Source organism: Neomonachus schauinslandi, chromosome 6 (assembly GCF_002201575.2).
Source record: "Neomonachus schauinslandi chromosome 6, ASM220157v2, whole genome shotgun sequence".
Classification (NCBI taxonomy): Eukaryota; Metazoa; Chordata; class Mammalia; order Carnivora; family Phocidae; genus Neomonachus; species Neomonachus schauinslandi.
Window position 1 is genome coordinate 101,880,105 of NC_058408.1, and position 21,408 is coordinate 101,901,512.

General features: G+C 35.3%; 1 protein-coding gene across 7 annotated transcripts in view; it reads right to left on the reverse strand.

Annotated features, from left to right (window-relative positions):
- PPP3CB (protein phosphatase 3 catalytic subunit beta) overlaps positions 1–21,408 on the reverse strand; it is a 53,383-nt gene that overhangs the window by 9,466 nt on the left and 22,509 nt on the right. For 3 of the 7 annotated variants that reach the window (XM_021700275.1, XM_021700273.1, XM_021700271.1), the window contains exons 9-11: positions 18,895–19,020; positions 7,261–7,338; positions 554–635 (exon numbers count right to left, since the gene is read on the reverse strand). In XM_021700275.1, coding sequence (XP_021555950.1) covers positions 554–635; positions 7,261–7,338; positions 18,895–19,020 — 286 coding nt within the window. Of the gene's footprint in view, positions 1–553; positions 639–7,260; positions 7,339–18,894; positions 19,021–21,408 lie in introns of all 7 variants that reach the window. The other 4 variants (XM_021700274.1, XM_021700272.1, XM_021700269.1 and 1 more) reach the window with 2 other exon arrangements.

Consider the following 21,408-nt stretch of genomic DNA (forward strand, 5'->3'; position numbering starts at 1 on the left):
GATGGACATCTAGGCTCTTTCCATAGTTTGGCTATTGTGGACATTGCTGCTATAACATTGGGGTGCATGTGACCCTTCTGATCACTACACTTGTATCTTTGGGGTAAATACCCAGTAGTGCGATTTGCAAACAAATTTTTAAGGAATGACTCATTTACGTGTGCCTTTAAACCTAGTCTTCCTGAATTAACCCTAAGAAGATAATTTGTGGCTCCAACAAAAGGAACTTCCTATATGGATGAGCAAGTTCACCAGGAATACTCTAAAAGGTACCCTCTCCTTCTTATCCTGCTCTAATTTTCAAGGTGTAGAACTAGTACTTTCATCACAGAAGGGTAACACATACTCAAAGTGAGCAATAATAAGCACAAGAGTCAAAAACCCTAGTTTTAAAGGGACTTGTCTTCCCTTCTTCAATATGTAAATGTACAAATAACTTCTTTATAGGAAGAATGCTACTAAATTGCTTTTAAGTGTCAAACAGGACACTGCTTACAGCAAAGTACAATAAAGAATTTCTGTAAAGCAAATAATCAGGAAAATATATCATTACCTGAGAACAGAGAAGACCCTTGCCATCTTGCCAATTGCTCGAATTTTGTTTCTTATGATTTCTTTCCGGGCTGCAGCTGAACCTACTTTCAATGGAATAAATAGAAAAAAAGACTCAAGTTTAGGGCATCCACACTTGCACCATTCTATTACCCTATACCACGCTCATCTTAACCAACACCAAACTCTCTGCCACCAGAAAGCCTCTCACTCCTTCAATGTTTAGCTCAGCCCTGGTCTAATACTGGGGCCTGATACAGATACAAATGAAAAGTAATCCACAAACATTATGACTCTCACACTACTGCTAATCATTAAAATAGCAATGGGAAAGAAACTAGAACCCAACTTGTATCACAAACCAGAGGACAAAAAAAAAAAAAAAAAAGGCTAAGAATCCTATAGTCTTTGTTTAATTCTCATGAGGGCCAATGCATGCAGACTAACAAATAAGAATTGGTAACAACTATACAACTCTGTATAGGCCTCTGTTTAACTATTATAAAAGCCTCTGACATGCAGGCTGGAAATATCCCATCTTACTATGACAGAGTAAGTTCTTTATTCTAAGTGGGTTTAAAAACAATGGTATGAAATAACTACTGTGCAGACGACGCTGAACTAAGGACGATACCAGCATATCAACAATACCACACATCTTAATCTCATGGAATAAATGTCCTCAAGGTCATGCAAATATATACAAGCTCTTACATCCCTAAGGTGAGTATGACACAAGGAGAGTGAACAATGAGAAAGAGTCCCTAAAAAACACGGCTAAAGGATCACTCATGTTTCCTCTCTAAAGGGTTAGCTATACTGCCTATCACTGATACAGAAGAGAATATATCAAAATAACTCGATCTTCAGCTGAAGAAAAACTCAAAGTTGTATCTTCCTTCCCTTGGCCTCCAGAAAGAACAACAACAATCTCAGTCCTGTTATATATAGCAATTAGAATCACTCTGGACCCAAGAGTGTGGTTCCTTAGAGCTGTGCTTCAGCATGATGAAAACACATATAGAAGCACCACGGTTGAGGAGAAAGTTAAGGAAAGGCTAAAGAGACTAGACTAAAAGGGGCCATGGATATACAGAGGTCTGAACAACCATAAGTCTTCTAGGCTAGAGCATCTCATTTAAAATTCAAGCAGCCCCCAAACACCATATAATTAAAAACTAAGATGATGATTGGACCTTACTGCAAGGAAACAGAAAAGAAATCCAATTTCAAAGACAAAAACAAAAGACATATTTTAGAGAAAATAGGCTCCAGGACTATGTTTATGATGCTCTAAAGGGTAATATTACGAGCACTGAAGCTTCAGCTTTTGCAAGTTCAAAACTGCGTAGGTACTATGGTACTACACAGCTATTTTTAAGATGCCAAAAATAATTACTAAAAGTCTCAGAATCATAAAACATTAGAATTTGAAGAGACATTAGGAATATTGCAAAGTTTAATCTCCTCATTTTTGAGACAAAGAAACTAAGTTTATTAACTGTTTTGTCCAAGGACATAAGGTAAGTCTGATTTCTTTGAATGAATTAGGATAAACATTGTTTTAAAATTGACAGAATTTTAAAAACAGCTAGACTGGGGGAGAGGAGGATGGGGATGGGAGAGGATGGCTGCAATGAGGTACATTCATATTTTCAGCCTTAATTTATGTATCTGTAAAACTGAATAATATGTAAACTATACTGATTTCAAATTTTAAAAAATCACTGGACTATAAAAACACTATACAAGTCAGGATTTTAAATCAGTCTACAAACACATCATGCATAATATTAAAGTAAATGTCCACAGTAAGATTACTCTGGGGAATAAGACAGACAATCAAACACCCCTAATCATGCAGGGAAAAGTACAAAACATTACAAATAAGCAAAAGAATGAAGTTTTAAAACAAGAGGAATGAAAAAGAGGGAAAAATATTTCCATGCACAGAAAGACAGAAATCTTGGAATATGACTTCTAAAAACATCAAATTCTATCTCAGATAGCACTTACACTAAATTTGCACAAGGCCCAAAAGGACTCTGCATAAATAGTACTCAATGAATGTGCTAACTTACATGGACATGAGGATAACTTATGAAGTCATATTTCAAAACAATATTACTCTGTCTGGTCTGTACCTTTTTTATTGCCATATATGAGCCGTTCTTCAGATGGAGAGTCCAGAAAAAAGGAAGTGAATGATGGAGAAAAGGTGGTTGAGACAAATAAAAAGATAGAGATTTAACTTGGCAGTGGTACTGAAGAATGAATGTAGAAAGAAAGGGAGAAAAATGAAGGCCCTCATATTCGAAATTTGAAAAATGTAGTACTGTAGGATCTGGTGAATAAAAGAGGGATGCCACTAGGTAGAACTCTAAAGGAAAGATTTCTTAAAAGGTATGTGTTCAGAAGAAATTATGGACAGAATGACTATAATATTTGATGGAAGTAGACAAATTAGGGACAGAAAAAAAACACGTGAAAACACATAAGACTGATAAAAGACTGTGCAAACAACAATCGCACATTTATATTGATACCCCTAAGGAAATGTGTCACCCATGGGAGTATGTTAAGTGAAGGGTAATGACACAAATGATATACAAACTCATGTGGTTCTTCAAGGACACCAACACTGGCAAAATCTATAGTATATACAGAGAAATGTAGGTAACTTTATCAACTACCTCAGTGGAAAATCTTACCCACTTCGAATAACGGAAAGGCTAAGCCTCCCACACTCCATAAATAACAAGAACACATAATTTCTTGAATCTGAATGTAGAACTTTTGCACATACTCAGGATCAACAGTATGTGCTTTCTGTTCCCAATCCAATCTGGGAGCTTGAGGGACATCTTTTTGCAGAAATAGCAACAGATTGTTTCAAAGCAAGTAATAGTTCTAAGAGTAGGCAGCAGAAATGTTTCATTTGAGCTTTCCATATCTTCCATTCTAATGCAGAGATACATGATTCCATTATAGGAAATGCAAAGTTTTAGTTTAGTAAAACTGTAAAACATGTGGATTATGTATTTCCTTTACCAAACTCAAGACAAAAGATAAATATCTGAAAGAAATAGTATGCATCTTAAATATCACAGAAATCAGTGTTCAGAAATTCTCTTTAATGATTAAATACCTCTAAAAGGAATGCTACTTGCACTTATACATGCAATGTTTATGCAAATTTTTGCCTTTAAAAATAACTCCACATATACATTAAACAATACAGAATACCAAAGATTATCACTTAAGAAGAAAGTCTTATTCCTTTACCCAGTCTCAGCCTTAAATATGCAAAAACTATTCTTTCCTTCCTGCCACTGGGATAGCTCCATTCCTGCTCTCTCCCTTTCCCCACAGAGAAGCTAAACTTTTATTCGGCCTCCGCAGCAATCCCCACGCCACCAAGTTTTCTTTCTAAGTCAGATTTCTCCCCATGCCCAGCTCATTGGATGGTTCTACTGCTGAGTAGGAAAAGGGGAAGGAGAGGACGAAAGGCATGCTATCATGGTGAAAGGAAAGGAGAAAAGATGTACAGAGTTAAGGGAAAGAAGTACAGGAATGTGATTAAGGAAGGGAAATAAACCCAGTTCCAGTAGCTCTTTTCCCTATCCCATCCTAGTATCTATTCTAATCTCCTCCCATTTCCTCCATTCCTCAATTGTCTCCCCAAACCATTCTCATTCCTCCATACAAACTCCCAGATTCATATTCTTAAAATTTTCTTGGAGTCTCTACTCCTAATACTTGGTATGGAAAGGTGAAGAAATGAGGAGTAATTATACCTGCTATGTTGGCAGTGAAGGGAGATCTATTTCATTCAAAGCTGGAACTCAGTGTATTTTCACATAGAAACACTATCATAAATGACAGCTTACCAATTTTTAAAATTATTTCCTTTCTATTCCTTCAATCCATGGATGAGAAAGAAGATCCTGGGAAGTTAAGAAACTTCTCCCAAGATTACACAGCTAGCATAATGATAACGCCAAGATACCTAGACCATTGATCCTTTTCACTGAACTATACCACCTCTTTAATGATCAAACTTAATTCATCTCTGGAGTGCAGGAGTGATATTAACAAGTGGATAAATAAGCATAATTTATCATTGAGAGGAAAATGTTGATTAGATACATAAATCTCATTTGGAATATAATAAAAATTTATACGTATTCCCGGTTGAATCCCAAAAATGATTGTCTATCCTCATATAAATCATAAGTATCTAAACCAACTGTAATAGACTTAACAAGGAAATTTTTTTATAGGAAGAGGACTAAAGCATTACCTATCATCACTCCTATTTAAAATACTATTAAAAAACTAATATTGATACAAATTTGTTAAAAAAAAAAGAAATAAAGGTAAAATGTAGAAAAATAAGTAACAAGCCTTATGCAAATGACATTTTTAAAAGAAAAACAAAACAAAAATTATCATAGGAAATAATTCTGCTGATCCAAGTTGTCATAAGATAAACCCACTAATACATAATATATACCTTATACACAAAAAATGTTAAGAGATACCAGTTGTAATAAGGATAAAAAATACTATAGTATTAATTTAACTTCATAATAACAGATTTTTTACAGAGAAAAACTATGTGATTTTAAATGGAATAACTGTACATTAAATATATTAAATGCAGTAATTATAGTAAATGAACTAATTATATATAGCAACAGATCTTGATCTTAGTTTAGAAAACTAAATATTAAAACAAAACTTCCTAGATGCAGGTATGGATTTAATGAGATACCAATTAAAACTGCTGCTTGATAGTTCACAGAATTTGACATATAACAGAAAACTTTATCTGAAGAAATCAGTGAACTATGAACCAAAAATTATTTCAGTCATTATATCAATACCTGTAAGATTATGAAGTAGGTACTATTATCTTCATTTTGAAGATAAAAAAACTGAGACTCAGAGAAGCGAAGTAATTTTCCTGAGGTCATATAGCCACTATGAGAAACTAGAATCTGAACCCAGACCTAGTCTAACAAGAGAAAAGGGAAAAGGTGGCAGAATAGGGAAAAAATATTTAATTGTAACTACTTAAAAATTTTATGTAAAAGACAAATATAATGAAATATCGGTAGAGCTAAAACTTCTACACAAACAAAAGGAGAATTATAATTAAAAAAATAAATATTACTCATTAAAACCTATTATCCAAACCAAAAACGAATGCATATAATTTATTTCAGTTAACAAAACTATAAACCAGAGTAAAAAGCACATCTCTGCTTGCCACCAACAGATGGCAATAACAGACACTTGTACACAGTCACTTTGTACTTTTAACAAATGGGCTTACAAAAGTGTTTAAGAATTAAACCTGTTTGTAAGCAAAGAAACTTCTAAATAGTTTTTACTCAGATTGTACTTAATAAGTAGTCAAATGAGATATACAGTTTATACACTTGAAAAAGTAGACAGTAATTTTTTTTAATTAAAAATCATTAGAAAAATCAAAGAAATGTAAATTAAACCAAGTGTAATTCACTACTATGTAGCCACCAAGCAAAATAAGTAAAAATGACCAAAACCCAATGAAGTGGGCCTGTGGAGAAAGAGGTCTGTGGATTCATTGCTAAAAGTACTTCATATTGGTCCAATTCTTCTGCAAAGTAATCTGGCAGTGCATAGTTAAAATAACGAAGCTAAAACATACATTTAACTCTGTAATTCTCTTCAAGAAATTTATCCCAAGAAAACAACTATTGTACAAACATATGTATTGCATGCTATTCATAATAAGGATAACTGAAAGCAACCCAAATGCCAAACAACATGAGATTAACTATGAAAATTATGGTAAATTATTTAGAAATATGTAGCTATTAAGTTGTACCAATATGTAGACCATGTTTAATATATGGAAACAATTATATACTGATTAAAACTATGAAAAGAATGCTGCAACAAAGATGTGAGGGGCACACAGAAGGAAATAAAGAGTTCTCAGCTTTAAGTTGTTTATGTTTTTGTTTCTCAGTGACTTCAATTTTAAAAAATATTTAAATTTAAAAGTTTTAAATTAAAAAAAGTTTTAAATAAAAATTTCAAGACATAAAAATAAAAGGAATTTTGTTTTTATGGTATTAAATTATACTATGACTGTACATCAGTACATAGGCTGGTTGGCTTACATAAGAACAAACAGCCATATCTAACCTTGTTTCTATGGAAAAGATGCTTCTGAAAATCAAACTAAACCAGTAAGTGGTCTCTTAGAACACAACCACTCATAAGTTGGGAACAGCTTACTTTATTTAGTTTTTGGGAAAAAACAGTGACAATAACATTGCAGGTTCAGGTATGTTTCTGATGCACTAAGACTGTACCAATGAAACAAAAAGCATTTTTATCCTCCCTCTAAGCAGTGTCCATATTCATGAAGAACCACATTCTTTAGTACTTTCAATTTTCTTTTCCTTCTGTTCTTCCAAATTTCCCTTTTCCCAAAATTCATCTTCCCCATACCAATAGAAAAAAAGTAAAATCGCTAAAAAAAAAAAAAAAATCTTAGAATAAACAGCATCTGAAAAAGTGTCTTGACACTTATCAAATGGCACAGTCATTTGAGAACAATGACTACATTTTGCAAAAGAGTGTGTATTGAAGCTGGGCAATTAAAAGATACCATTTCACAATAAAAAATAGTAAAATGAATAATCATACCATCAAACTGGTCTTCACCTTCAGTCATCAGTTCATCATCAGAGCAAATACTCAGAACATTTACCAACATTTCTGTCACTATCCAAAAATGAAAAAAGAAAAAAGAACAGTTACACGTTAGTGGACCAAATTCAACTGTCTATATGTACACACACCAATTATTCATATAATGGTCAAATGATTTTTAACCCAAGAAGAAATACATTCTGATAGCAAGAATGAAGAAACTAAAAAATAGCAAGGTTTGAGGCACCTAGGTGGCTCAAGTCGGTTAAGTGTGCAACTCTTTGTTTCGGCTCAGGTCATGGTCTCAGGGTCTTGAGCCGGAGCCTGGAGTTGGGCTCCAAGCTCAGCATGGAGTCTGCTTGGGATTCTTTCTTCCTCTCCCTCCCTCTCTGCCCTTCCCTCTGTGCACACTTGCTCTCTCTCAAATAAATAAATAAATAAAATCTTAAAAAAAAAATACTAAGGTCTTCAAAATGAAAGAAATTCAATGGTTTACAAGTTTTGAGAGAGATTCTGTACAGAATAAGTTTTCAGGTCTCTCAGGGAAAAAAAAAAAAAAAAGACCCCCCCCCCCCCCCCGCCAAAGATGAATACCATCTAAATGTATACATTTAAATTCTTCATTTATGGATACAGTATTTCCTTACAGAGTAAGAAAAAACACACAGCAGTTTCACTGTTTCAGAAAAGTCCCAGAATTTGTCTTTTTTTTTTTTTTTTTTAAGAGAGAGAGGGTGAGCAGGGAGAGGCAGAGGGAGAAGGAGAGACAGAATCCTAAGCAGGCTCCACTCTCAGGGCAGAGCCGGATATGGGGCTCAGATCTCACAACCCTGGGATCATGACCTAGCTGAAATCAAGAGTCAGATGCTTAACTAACTGAGCCACCCAGGAGCCCCCAGGATTCAATTTTTTAAAAACTTACTCTAGCAGGTCCCTTAAAACTTAATTCTTAAGATTACAAATGACTAATCACCTGAACCCATGGTTCTTTCTTAGGCTTACTCCTTTACCATCTACGTATTTTCCCCTTCTCTTTTCCCTTAGTTTGCAAGGTTCTACTCTTTTGGTTTTCCTACATTTCAGACTATTTCCCCCCTAAATTCAGATATTCTCAAGACTCTCTCTGCACAATCTCTTGGTGATTTTATATGCTCAATCTCTTGGCAATTCCTCTCTAACTATACAGTTTCAAGTATCACCTTTGTGAAGATGATTCCAAAGTCTGTATCACCAGTATTGACCTCTCCTTCAGTCTCCGGATTTCCCTGATGGTTTTACTGCCAGCCATTTTAAACTATTTTATATTGCCTGTTTCTCCTACTAGAATAAAAGCTTCATAAATGCAGGGTGATGTTTTGTTTACTATTGTACCTCAGAGTCTAGTACAGCGATTGGTACACAACAGGCATCCAATAAATATTTGACAAATGAATAATTTAAAAAAGGTATAAGCAAGTTTCAATTAATAAATAAAAATGCCTATTAAATATTAGCCCCTGGATGTCCTAATGATACCTAGAAAAGAACACATCCAAACAAAATTCAGTACTGCTCCTATTATTCCTCCTATAAATGTATTAATAGCACACCACATGCCAGGCACTGGGCTAAAGCTCTGGGAATCAGATATAAAAGGTCCAGTCTCTACCCTCCAGAAGTTTACTACCTACTAAAGGAGATATATATATGCATACACATACCACAGTAAAGTGACAAGCCCAATGCTGTAAATATGCAGAGTTATACAAAAAGACCTGCAGGGGGAAGGAAGGCTTCTGGTAGAGGAATCATGCAATAGGAGTTTGTCAGGTGGAGAGGGCAGATAAGGCATTCTAATCATAAGTTAGAAAAAGTATGAAGTAGTCATTATAGATCAATGGAACAGAACTAAGAGTCCAGAAATAAAACATCACTTTTAAGGCCAACTGATTTTCGACAAGGGTGCCAAAACAATTCAGTGTGGGAAAGAACAGTCTTTTCAACAAATGGTGCTGGGACAACTGAATATTCACATGCAAAAGAATGATGTTGGACCCCCCCCCCGCCCCCACTATACACCATATGCAAAAATTAACTCAAAATGGATCAAAGACCAGAGCGCCTGGGTGGCTAAGTAGGTTAAGCTCTGACTCTTCATTTCAGATTAGCTCAGGTCAGGATCTCAGGGTTGTGAGACTGAGCCCCACATCGGGCTCTGCACTGGGTGTGGAGTCTGCTTGGGCTTCTCTCTCCCTCTCCATCTGCCCCTCACCCCCAGCCCCCCCCCGCCACTGTCTCTCTCTTCCTCAAAAACAAAAAAAACTGATCCAAGTCCTACATGTAAAAGCTAAAACTATAAAAGTCTTAGAAGATATCATAGAGGAAAATCATTAGTTTGGATTAGGCAACAGTTTCTTAAACACAACCCCCAAAACACAAGCAACAACAACAAAAAATAAACAGGAATTCATCAAAATTTAAAACTCCTGTGCTTCAAAGGACACCATCAAGAAAGTGAAAAGACAACTCAAACAACAGGAGAAAATATTTACAAATGATATCTCTCTTAAGGAACTTGCATCTAGAATATACAAGGAACTTTTACAACTCACTAAAAAAAGAAAACTATTTTAAAAATGAACACAAGATTTAAATGAACGTTTCTTCAAAGAAGATAAGCAAATGGCCTATAATATACTTCAAGGTTATGCTAATCAAACAGTATGGTACTGGCACAAAAAAGACACACAGACCAATGAAACAGCATAGAAAGCCCAGGAATAAACCCATGCTTATACTGTCAATCTATAACAAAGGAGACAAGAATACATAATAGAGAAGACTGTCTCTTCAATAAATGATGTTGGGAAAACTGGATAGCTACATGCAAAAAAAAAGAAACTGGGCCTCTTTCTTATACCATATACAAAAATAAACTCAAAATGGATTAAAGACCTAAAAGTAAGACCTAAAACCATAAAACTCAAAGAAAATAGGCAGCAAACTCTTATGACCTTAGCAATATTTTTCTGGTTCTCTCCTCAGGCAACAGAAACAAAAGCAAAAATAAACAATTGGGACTGTATCATAAAAAGCTTTTGCACAGTGAAGGAAACCATCAACAAAATGAAAAGGCAACCTACTGAATGAGAGAAGATATTTGCAAATGATACATCTAATGAGGGGTTAATATCCAAAATATATAAAGAACTCATACAACTCAACACCAAAAAACCCAAACAATACCTATAAAAATGGGCAGAGGACTTGAATAATTATTTTTCCAAAGAAGACATACAGATGGCCAACAGACACATGGAAAGATGTTCAACATTACTAACCATCAGGGAAATGCAAATCAAAACCACAACGAGATATTACCTCACACTAGTCAGAAAGGCTTTTATCAACAAGATAAGAGACAAGTATTGGTGAAAATGTAGAGAAAAGGGAACTCTCATGCACTATTGGTAGGAATGCAAATTAGTACAGCCACTGTGGAAAACAGTATGGGGCGGTTCCTCAAAAAATTAGAAATACTAGGGACACCTGGGTGGCTCAGTTGGTTAAGCATCTGCCTTTGGCTCAATTCATGATCCCAGGGTCCTGGGATTGAGTCCCACATCGGGCTCCTTGCTCAGTGAGGAGCCTGCTTCTCCCTCTCCCTCTGCCTGCCACTCTGCCTACTTGTGCTCTCTCTCTCTCCATCAAATAAATAAAATCTTTAAAAAAAAAATTAAATAAATAAAAATAATAAATAAATAAATAAATAAAAAACAGAAATACCATATGATCCAGTAATTCTACTTCTGAGGACTTACCTGAAGAAAACAAAAACACTAATTTAAAAAAATATATGCACTCCTATGTTTATTGCATTATTTAAAATAGCCAAGATACGAAAACAACCTAAGTGTCCACTGATAGATGAATGGATAAAGAAGATGTAGTGTGTATACACAGTGAAATATTACTCAGCCATAAAAAAGGAATGAAATCTTGCCATTTGTAACAACATGGATGGATATAGGGGATATCATGCTAACTGAAATAAGTCAGACAGAAAAAGACAAATACCGTGTTATTTCACTTATATGTAGCATCTAAAAAACAAAACAAAAAAAATATAGGAATAGACTCATAAATACAGAGAACAAACTCATGGCTGGCAGAGAGGGGATGGGGGTTAGGCAAAATAGGTAAAAGGGATTAAGAGGTACAAACTGCCAGTTATAAAAGAAAGTAAGTCACAGGGATGAAAAGTACAGCATAGAGAATATAGTCAATAATATTATAATAGCTGGGGCACCTGGGTGGCTCAGATGGTTAAGCGTCTGCCTTTGGCTCAGGGCATGATCTCAGGGTCCTGGGATCGAGCCCCACATCAGGCTCCTGGCTCAGCGGGGAGCCTGCTTCTCCCTCTCTCTCTGCCTCTCCCCCTGCTCATGATCTCTCTCTCTCTCCCTGTATCTCTGTGTCTCAAATGAATAAATAAAATCTTTAAAAATAATAATAACAATATTGTAATAGCTTTGTATGGTGACAGGTAGTTAATTATATTTATGGTAAGCATTTCATAATGTATATAATTGTCAAATCACTATGTTGTACACCTGAAACTAGTATAATATTTTATGTCAACTATACCTCAATTAAAAAAATTTTTTGTAATGAACACAGGATTTATTTATTTTTTTTTCTTTTAAAGATTTTATTAGAGAGAGAGAGACAGCGAGAGAGGGAACACAAGCAGGGGGAGTGGGAGAGGGAGAAGTAGGCTTTCCAAAGAGTAGGGAGCCCGATGCGGGGCTCGATCCCAGCACCCTGGGATCATGACCTGAGCCGAAGGCAGACGCTTAATGACTGAGCCACCCAGGCACCCCATGAACACAGGATTTAAATAAACATTTCTTCAAAGAAGATAAGCAAATGGCCAATAAGCACATAAAAATATACTCAATACCATTATTCATTAGGGAAATGCAAATCAAAACCATAATGAGATGCAACTTCATATCCAATATGATGGCTATAATAAAAAAATACATAGTAACGAATGTTGGCAAGAATATGAAAAAAATGGAACCATTATACACTGCTGGTGGGACTATACAGCTGCTCTGAAAAACAGTTTGGCAGATCCTCAAAAGGTTAAACATAGAGTTACCATGTGACTCCCAGTTCTATACCTAAGAAAATAAACACATATGTTCATAACAAAAACTTGTACATGAATGTTCATTGAAGCATTATTCATAATAGTTAAAAAGTGGAAGCAATCAAATGTCTTGCAGCTAATGAATGGATAAACAAAATGTGGTAAACAATATCACTCATCATCAGGGAAATGCAAATCAAATCCATAATGAGATGCAACCTACTGAATGGAAGAAGATATCTGCAAATGACATATCTGATAAAGGGCTAGTATCCAAAATATATAAAGAACTTACACAACTCAACACCCAAAATACCCCAAATAATCCAATTAAAAAATGGGCAGAAGACATAAACAGACATTTCTCCAAAGAAGACCTATAGATGGCCAACAGACACATGAAAAGATGCTCATCACTCATCATCAGGGAAATGCAAATCAAAATTACAGGAGATACCACCTCATAAGTGTCAGAATAGCTAAAATCAAAAACACAAGAAACAACACGTGTTAGTGAGGATGCAGAGAAAAAGGAACCCTCTTACACTGTTGGTGGGAATGCAAACTGGTGCAGCCACTGTGGACTCCTCAAAAAGTTAAAAATAGAACTACCCTACAATCTAGTAATCGCACTGAGTATTTATTTACCCCCAAAATGCAAAAACACTAATACAAAGGGATACATGCACCCCTACGTTTATAGCAACATTATTTACAGCCAAATTATGGAAGCAGCCCAAGTGTCCCTCAACAGATGAGTGGAAAATAAGTACAAATACACACACAAACACACATACGCACACACATATATGTACAATGGAATATTCTTCAGTCATTAAAAAAGAATGACATCTTGCCATTTGCAACAACATGGATGAATCCAGAGACTATAATGCTAAGGGAAATAAGCCAGAGAAAGAAAAATAATATATGATCTCACCCATATATGGAGTTTAAGAAACAAAACAAATGAACAAAGGAAAAAAAAAGAGAGAGAAAAAACAAAACACAGGCTTTTTTTTTTTTTTTTTTTAAGATTTTATTATTTGACAGAGAGAGAGAGAGAGAGAGGGAGAAGCAGGCTCCCCACTGAGCAGGGAGCCCGACGCCGGGATCGATCCCAGGACCCTGGGATCACGACCTGAGCCGAAGGCAGATGCTCAACCGACTGAGCCACCAAGGCACCCCAAAACACAGACTCTTAACTATAGAAAACAAACTAATGGTTACCAGACAGAAGGTGGCTGGGGGGATGGGTAAAATAGGTGAAGGGGATTAAGAGTACACGTATCCTGAAAAGCACTGAATACTACATGAAATTGCTGAATCACTACATTGTACATCTTAAACTAATGTAACACTGTATATTAACTACAATTGAATTGAAATAAGCTTTTCTTTACCCTCCGTACCCAAAATAAAATTTTTTTTAAAAGTGGTATATCCATACAATAGAATATTATTTGGTCGCAAAAAGGAACGAAGTACTAGTTCATGCTACAACATGGATAAACCTTGAAAACATTATAGAAGGATGCTAGTCACAAAAGATCACAAATTATATGATTCCAATTATATGAAACATCCAGATTAGGCAAATCTGTGGAGGTAGAAAATAGATTAATGGTTGCCTACGGCCAGCAAGGAGAGACAGGAGGAAACGGGGAGTGACTGCTAATGGACAGAGGGTTTCTTGGGGAGGATAATGAAAATGTTTCAAAAATGACTGTAATGATCATTGCACAATTCCACAAACATACTAAAAACCACTGAATTGTAGGATTTAAAGAGGTTAACTATATGGGATGTAAATTATATCTCAGTAAAACTGTTATGAAAAAATAAAGACAAAATATGAAGGCATGAAACTTAATTGAGCATAACATATTCAAGGGATCAGTTATGCTGTGTTATGGTTAGAACACAGAGACTAGGGGCGCCTGGGTGGCTCAGTCATTAAGCGTCTGCCTTCGGCTCAGGTCATGATCCCAGGGTCCTGGGATCCAGCCCCGCATCGGGCTCCCTGCTCAGTGGGGAGCCTGCTTCTCCCTCTCCCACTCCCCCTGCTTGTGTTCCCTCTCTCACTGTGTCTCTCTCTGTCAAATAAATAAATAAAATCTTAAAAAAAAAAAAGAACACAGAGACTAAGATAAGAAGGAAAGAAATGAGGCTGAAGAGAAAGCAGGGAAAGGTCCAAAGACATTGTGTGACAGTTAAGGTTTATCTTCAAAGCTACCAGAAGTCATTTATGAATAATAAACAGTAGCTTTTAAGCATATAGTACTTTTCATCCTCTGAAGGAAAGGCAAGAGAGTAATAGCATAGCAGCAGCCAAGGAAAGATAACAAATGGGTGAAATGTTATTTATCTTTAAAATAAAGATCAGATGGATTTGAACAATTTATAAAAGAACTTAGTAGAGTTTGAAGATACAGAAGATCTAACAGATGAAGCAAGTTTCCTGAAAAAGTAGAAGCACAATGGAATCCAGAGTCAAGTTAGAAGCCTTGGATGGAAGGGTCACCTCCTCAACAAGACAAGAATTCAAGATGAGTGCAGTTTATAAAGCAGGGGAACGGTAAACAGAGAAAAAGCTCCCACTAGCGGTATATGTTTCCTCTGAGAGTGAGGGAAGTGGTTACAAAAAGAATGTTTAAGAGAAAAAAAATTAAATTGAGAATATATCCTAAGAGAAAAGGAAGAAGACTAGTGACACAAAGAATTTTTGGGTACTATTGAGAGCCCAGCCAATCAAAGGCTGTATAAATATCTCTAGCAGTTCTCTACACCCTGGCTATGAGAATGGAGAAAATGGATGGTTGCATTTACTGGGGCTAAAATTTATAAAATAAATGAAGTAGAAAAAAAAAGAGAGAAAGGAGTTTGAAGGTGTGTTAAGAAGAGAGGCGAGGAGGGATCTGACTAATAAGAAAATGACATGGTCAAAGGCCAAGCAATCCCAATGAAGATCAAGAGCAGCTACAACTGGAGTGAGGGGTTGCTAAAATAACAGGTTTTCATGAGAGAGTGTTAATGCCAATATCGTCACCAGACTCAAAATATCCACGTCATCTTCAACCACTCCCTCCCCTGCAACATGCAATCTTGTTTAAGTCTTATTGTTTTTACCTCTTTAGTTCTCCCCTGCTCTCTATTTCTAATGCTACCAGGCCTTCATTATATTTCCACTTGACTCCTGATGGAGCTTCATAACAGGTCTCCCAATTTCTAGTCTTTCTTCTAGTCCATTTCATCAATTTTTCTAAATGACTATCATGGTCATATTCTGTTTCAGTGGATTTCCCACCATTTATCAAAGTTCCAAATTCTTTGCATGGTGATCAAGATCCTCATGATTTAGCCCTAACTTAACTTTTCATTCTTTTTCTACTACTGTCCTTCATACATCTTAACTGTAAATCAATCTGAACCCCTCAACATTTGTTAATGGTCTTACACTCTCTTGCTTTCTGACCCAGGCTTAGTAAGTTCTCTTACCTAGAATTCTCTTGCCCGTATCTACCAGCACAATTCCAATTCCACCATTCTTCAAGCTTTGGTTCAAATGCTACTTTGATCCCTCTGACAAATATAATCTACCCCTATTCTCAATTCCTATAAAACTATGTTTCTCTAGGAGTACTTACCTAATATTACATTTTGTTATCATTATTTATGTATCTTAAGTCCTCTATTAATCTGCAAAGACCTATATCTTACTAGTGTTTTTGTATCCTTAGGAACTTGAATAAAACAGACTTTCCAAAAAAAAAAAATCTACTAAATGAATAAATCTTATACATATGACCTTCTATGGAAGATCACACTATATCGGACCCTCTAGAACAGAGTTCTTAAATTGGGGCCAGTAAACCTGAGGGGGGTTACCAAATCACTTCAGATCTACAAGCATTGTGAAAATGTTACGCTTATGTACAAATGTACATATATTTGTACATGAAATTTTCTGGGGCAAAAGTCCATAGCTTTCATCAGATTCTCAAAAGGGTATGTGTTACGAATTAATAAAAGTTTTTGTGTAGTTACTTTAATAATAAGAGTCCTTACCTTTTAGAGATTCATTCTAAAATATTTACAGCTACAAAAGAAATAGCTGAAATATGACCCAAAATAATTAAAAGTTTTGGGTGGGGAGTAGTGGATGGAGATATAAATGACACAACATTGGCCATAATTTGGTAACTGTTGAAGCTGAGTAACTGGTACATAGCAATTCATCATATTATTCACTCTGCCTTCGTATATGTTGGAAATTTTCCATCACAGGATTTTTTTTTAAGAAATAAAAAGGCCCAGGGGCGCCTAGGTGGCTCAGTCAGTTAAGTTAAGCATCCAACTCTTGATTTCAGCTCAGGTCATGATCTCAGGGTTATGAGATCCAGCCCCACAACAGGCTCCACACTGAGCAGTCTGCTTGAGGATTCTCTCCCTCTGCCCCTCCCCGAACTCGCGCACGTGCACCCTCGAGCGCACTCTTTCTCTCAAATAAATAAATCTTTAAAAAACGCAAAGCCCCTAAAAGGTTAAAAACCACAGATTTCATCTAACTTTAGGATTAAATCAGCCTCTAAGGAAGCCTCTGGCTTAAGTTAGTTGCTTCTCAGAGACTAGATCTGAGTCAAACTGGCTTTTTCAAAGTGGAACAGATGAGATGATGACATTTGCTGCTATTCACAACAAAAGAAAATTTTCATTAGAATCAAGTAGTTAGGCTATATAAACAGCTAACAGGTATCAAAATGGAAAAAATATGCAAAGAATTTGAAAAAATCTTACTGTGCTCAACACTGGTTAGGATTCTTTCTATTTGCGTATAATGTTCAAATCTGAGCTTCACATTTTTAGAAAGACATGAATAATTTGGAGAAGATCCACAGGAAAAAAACAAAACTGGTCAAAAGGTTTGAATACTTCCTCATCTTATGATTTAGAGTGGCAAAAAAAGAACAAAAGATTACTTAGTAGCAGACTTCAAATGTAGGAACAGATAGAAACCTACTGATTCTCCATCTTCACTTATGAGAGATCCACAGAAACTAGATTAAATTTTATCATCTCTCATAAAGAGGCAGACTACATGATTATTAAGTTCACTATTAGTTCTAAAATTCTATGATGTCCTGGTTTTTGATAGGGGCATTAGTTGAGAAAAGCTATTATCTCTATTTCTTTCCTTGTTTAAACACTCATAGCACAAATATTTAGACCAGTAATACTGAAATATTTCCTTATTGAGAATCAAATTAGAATCTAAAAAATGTCCATTTTCCTCCTTATCGTCCCCCTTTCTTTCCACCCCCACCCCACTTATATTATATTAAAATAGGTGAGTTGCAGTCTAGCCTGAAGGCAGGAGAATGAGCAAGATGAATTCTTAAATTCCCTTTAGCCCAATGATGTTATGATTGAACTATTTCTCATATACCAAAGATAGAAGGTTATAAGTGTAAGGCATCCCTTGCACCTAAGCCCTTTACTGGCCCCCTTCTCAAATGCTAGTGGGTAATTCTATCTCCATATTAGCTTAATGTTGACCTACTGAGTAACTGATGAAGACCAAAGGCAATCTTCAAAAAATCTGTTTAACATACACAGTTTAAGTATTAACTCTGTATTTTAGAACCCAAAATTGCGTTGGCAGAAATAACATATCCCCAACAGAAAGGAACATTTTGTAACACGGAAGAGGTGAGAAAAAATAGAGAGAAATATAGAACAAAATGTTTTACAATCATGTCTGTATTCTCATATTCTTATTTTCCACATATGGAAACTGAGGCATTGCCTTGTGGAAAAATTAACACTAAAATGGAAAAGAAGAATGTGATGAAGTAAGGAAATCCTAAGAACCCTATACAACTAGGGAAAAAACCGAGATTTCTTAAATAGCATTTATGTTCTCTTAAAAAGCCTACTAAGTATATACTAATATGTTATTATTGGAAATTATCAGAAAGCATTACCACTAAATTTGTATACATGTTTTTAATATAGGAGAAGAAATATTAGGTTTGAACCTGAACTTCTCTTTATCATTTCTCTCAGAGTATAGAACCACTATGACTAACATTGCCCAAAACTAGGGCTATTAAATTCTCTCATAAATTACTTTGACATCCCCCAAAAGTGGCGTTAAAATGTGCAAAAGTGTCCATTCCAAAGCAAAGCTATCCCTCCATTCCTTCATAAAAGATTTAAGCTAAAGAAAAACAGAAAGAAAACCCAACAGCTGAAGACAACATGAGGCTATTTATAAGTCTTCTCCCAGTCCCCCAGACACCCTTACATGGGGGCTATAAACAGCTAACCGAAATATCTTTGAGGCTCTCGTATCCACACCCACTGACACAAGTAGAGCTGAACCCATAGTGAAACTAAACTTCAGTTTCCTTTAATAAGTATGTGCCTCCCATAATAAACTGGAGTAAATGTGACAGTAATAAAACATTAAAAAAAAAAAAGAATCATACCTTTTTCTCCAACAAATGGTAAAGACCATGTGAAGACATCCATAAAATTGGGCAACCAGTAAGGATGTGGAGAACAGTTAAATTGTCGAATATTCATCACATTATTTTCATACTTTAATACAGCAGCTGTAAGATAAGTTTGAATGTGAATGTAACAATTTGTCTTTAGCTCCAAAACTTTAAAACACATAAAAGCAAAAAAACACTGTTTGAAAGGAGTGGGGAATCAAGGTGTGAGCTGAATGAGGACTAGTAGAGGGAGATAGGAACAAATTTTTAGTAATAACACATTTTTGTTTTTAACACACTTTTATGTAGAGCATCGTCAGATCTATACTTATTATTAATGAAATTTCCAGATTTCTAGAATGTTTTACTTTATAATTCAATGACAAACATGCACTTTTACTATATCCAAAATTATGAAAACTCAATTATTAGAGGAAACACAGAATGGCAATGAGCAATTTTCTAGGTTTAAAAGTTCATACAAGTTGAAGGAATTTAAGAGGATCTTTTTCGTTACAGGCAACCTGAAAAGGATAGCTGATGGTAATGAAGCAAAAAACAAAACAAACCCAGAGAAAAAGCAGTTCTTTATGACTGTCTGAATGTATTTATTTCATTTAATATGGGAAATCAAATGAAACTACAACCAAAGAAATATTTTATTTCATTTAGAAAAAATTCCATTAAAATACCAAAAAGAAAATATTATAACCAAATAACCCAAAGGTAACAGACTCATCTCAATTTCAGGTATCTTTCTAATGTTTCAAAACATTAAAAAGAATAATATCTTAAATTAACTACACAGATTTCAGCCACTGGTTATATTATTTTATAGAATAGTGGGTTAGATGGACTAGATTCCAGTCTAAGCTCCAGCACATACTAGCTCTGCAATGCTTGGTAAATTATTTAACTAATCTGTTTCTCATTTATAAAATAGAACTAATATGTCCACCCTAACTACCTCAGAAGTTTGTTTTACAATCAGAGAATATATTTCACATGAAGGTATATAAAAGTGTAAAATGCTCTGTAGATATTATAATAATTATGTGGTTATTTTTTTTCCATTTTAATGAAGCATGAAAATGCAGATACTAAATTCCAAGACTTGGGATTCTGGCTTATACAAAGTCACAAGTAATATGCTTGTTTCCCTTATGGAATAAAAGTATTTTAAATTTGGCCTCAGAAATTAAGGAATGGGGGCGCCTGGGTGGCTCAGTTGGTTGAGCGACTGCCTTCGGCTCAGGTCATGATCCTGGAGTCCCAGGATCGAGTCCCGCATCGGGCTTCCTGCTCAGCAGGGAGTCTGCTTCTCCCTCTGACCCTCCTCCCTCTCATGCTCTCTGTCTCTCATTCTCTCTCTCTCAAATAAAAAAATAAATAAAATCTTTAAAAAAAAAAAGAAATTAAGGAATGATACCAAGTTTTCAGCTTTAAAACAAAAGAGAGAATCTAGAAAATTGCCTTAGAGATGAAATGAAACATTACAAACATATCCATACCATGTAAGCACTCAAATCATTAACACTATGTACAGACTAATCACTACTGAGAGACATTTGATTTTGACAAGACAGATTCAATGGTTTGAGTTTCTTTTCTGAATACTCAGAAAAGTGATCCCTTAAAACCCCTAAATCAAACTAACAGAGGACAACCAATAAGACAATCGACTGAGCACTGAACACTAGGTCCTGTAATACTGACAAGGGGAGGTCACAGGTGAGGTATTAGAGCACTGGTAGAAAGTTAAATGTAGCACTCTATTCTGTTCTTAAGAATAGAGTCAAAACTTAGATATATTCTCCTAAAAAATGAAGCCACACATCATTAGGTAACTTCTCTACAAGTTCTGAAATTTATAAACCAAACTATAATTTAAAAGAATATTTTAGCATTGGCATAATCCTTAAAGGCTGCACTGATACTAGCTTCTGAAGATGAGCAACTCAGTCAAGGTATGGTTTTTTTGGTAATTAATATAGTATTAAGTTTTTGTAACATATTCTGTATCAAAGTTATTTAGCATGCTACCATTTGATCTCAGGCAAACGTTTTAGTCTTTTAACCATCATCTCAAATAATAAAAAAAAAACAACTCTTCTGTTCCTCTTTTGAACTCCATGACCCATATTTAGCAATGACCTCATTATCTCTCTAATACTTTTAAAAGTCTTTAACCTTCTGTTCTTTCCTCCTGGCACATCTGCTCCAGTGACCCTGGAAACTGTGGCATAGTCAACTGAATTCCAGACATATCAAGACAGAATAGGAGATGGCTTCTTAATTTCCTCTTCTGAAAATGTGTGCTACGTAAACATACCCAAGCTCATCTTCAATTTCCTTGGCACACACTTAACTAGATTAAGATCCTTTGGCAGTATCTGTCAATAAGCTATGTTCAAAGTTAAATGAAACCAAATTATTATAAACAGATCAAATCTGGACAGAAGGAAAGGGAATGGAAGCTGGTGGAACAGCAAGTAAAGAAAAAAG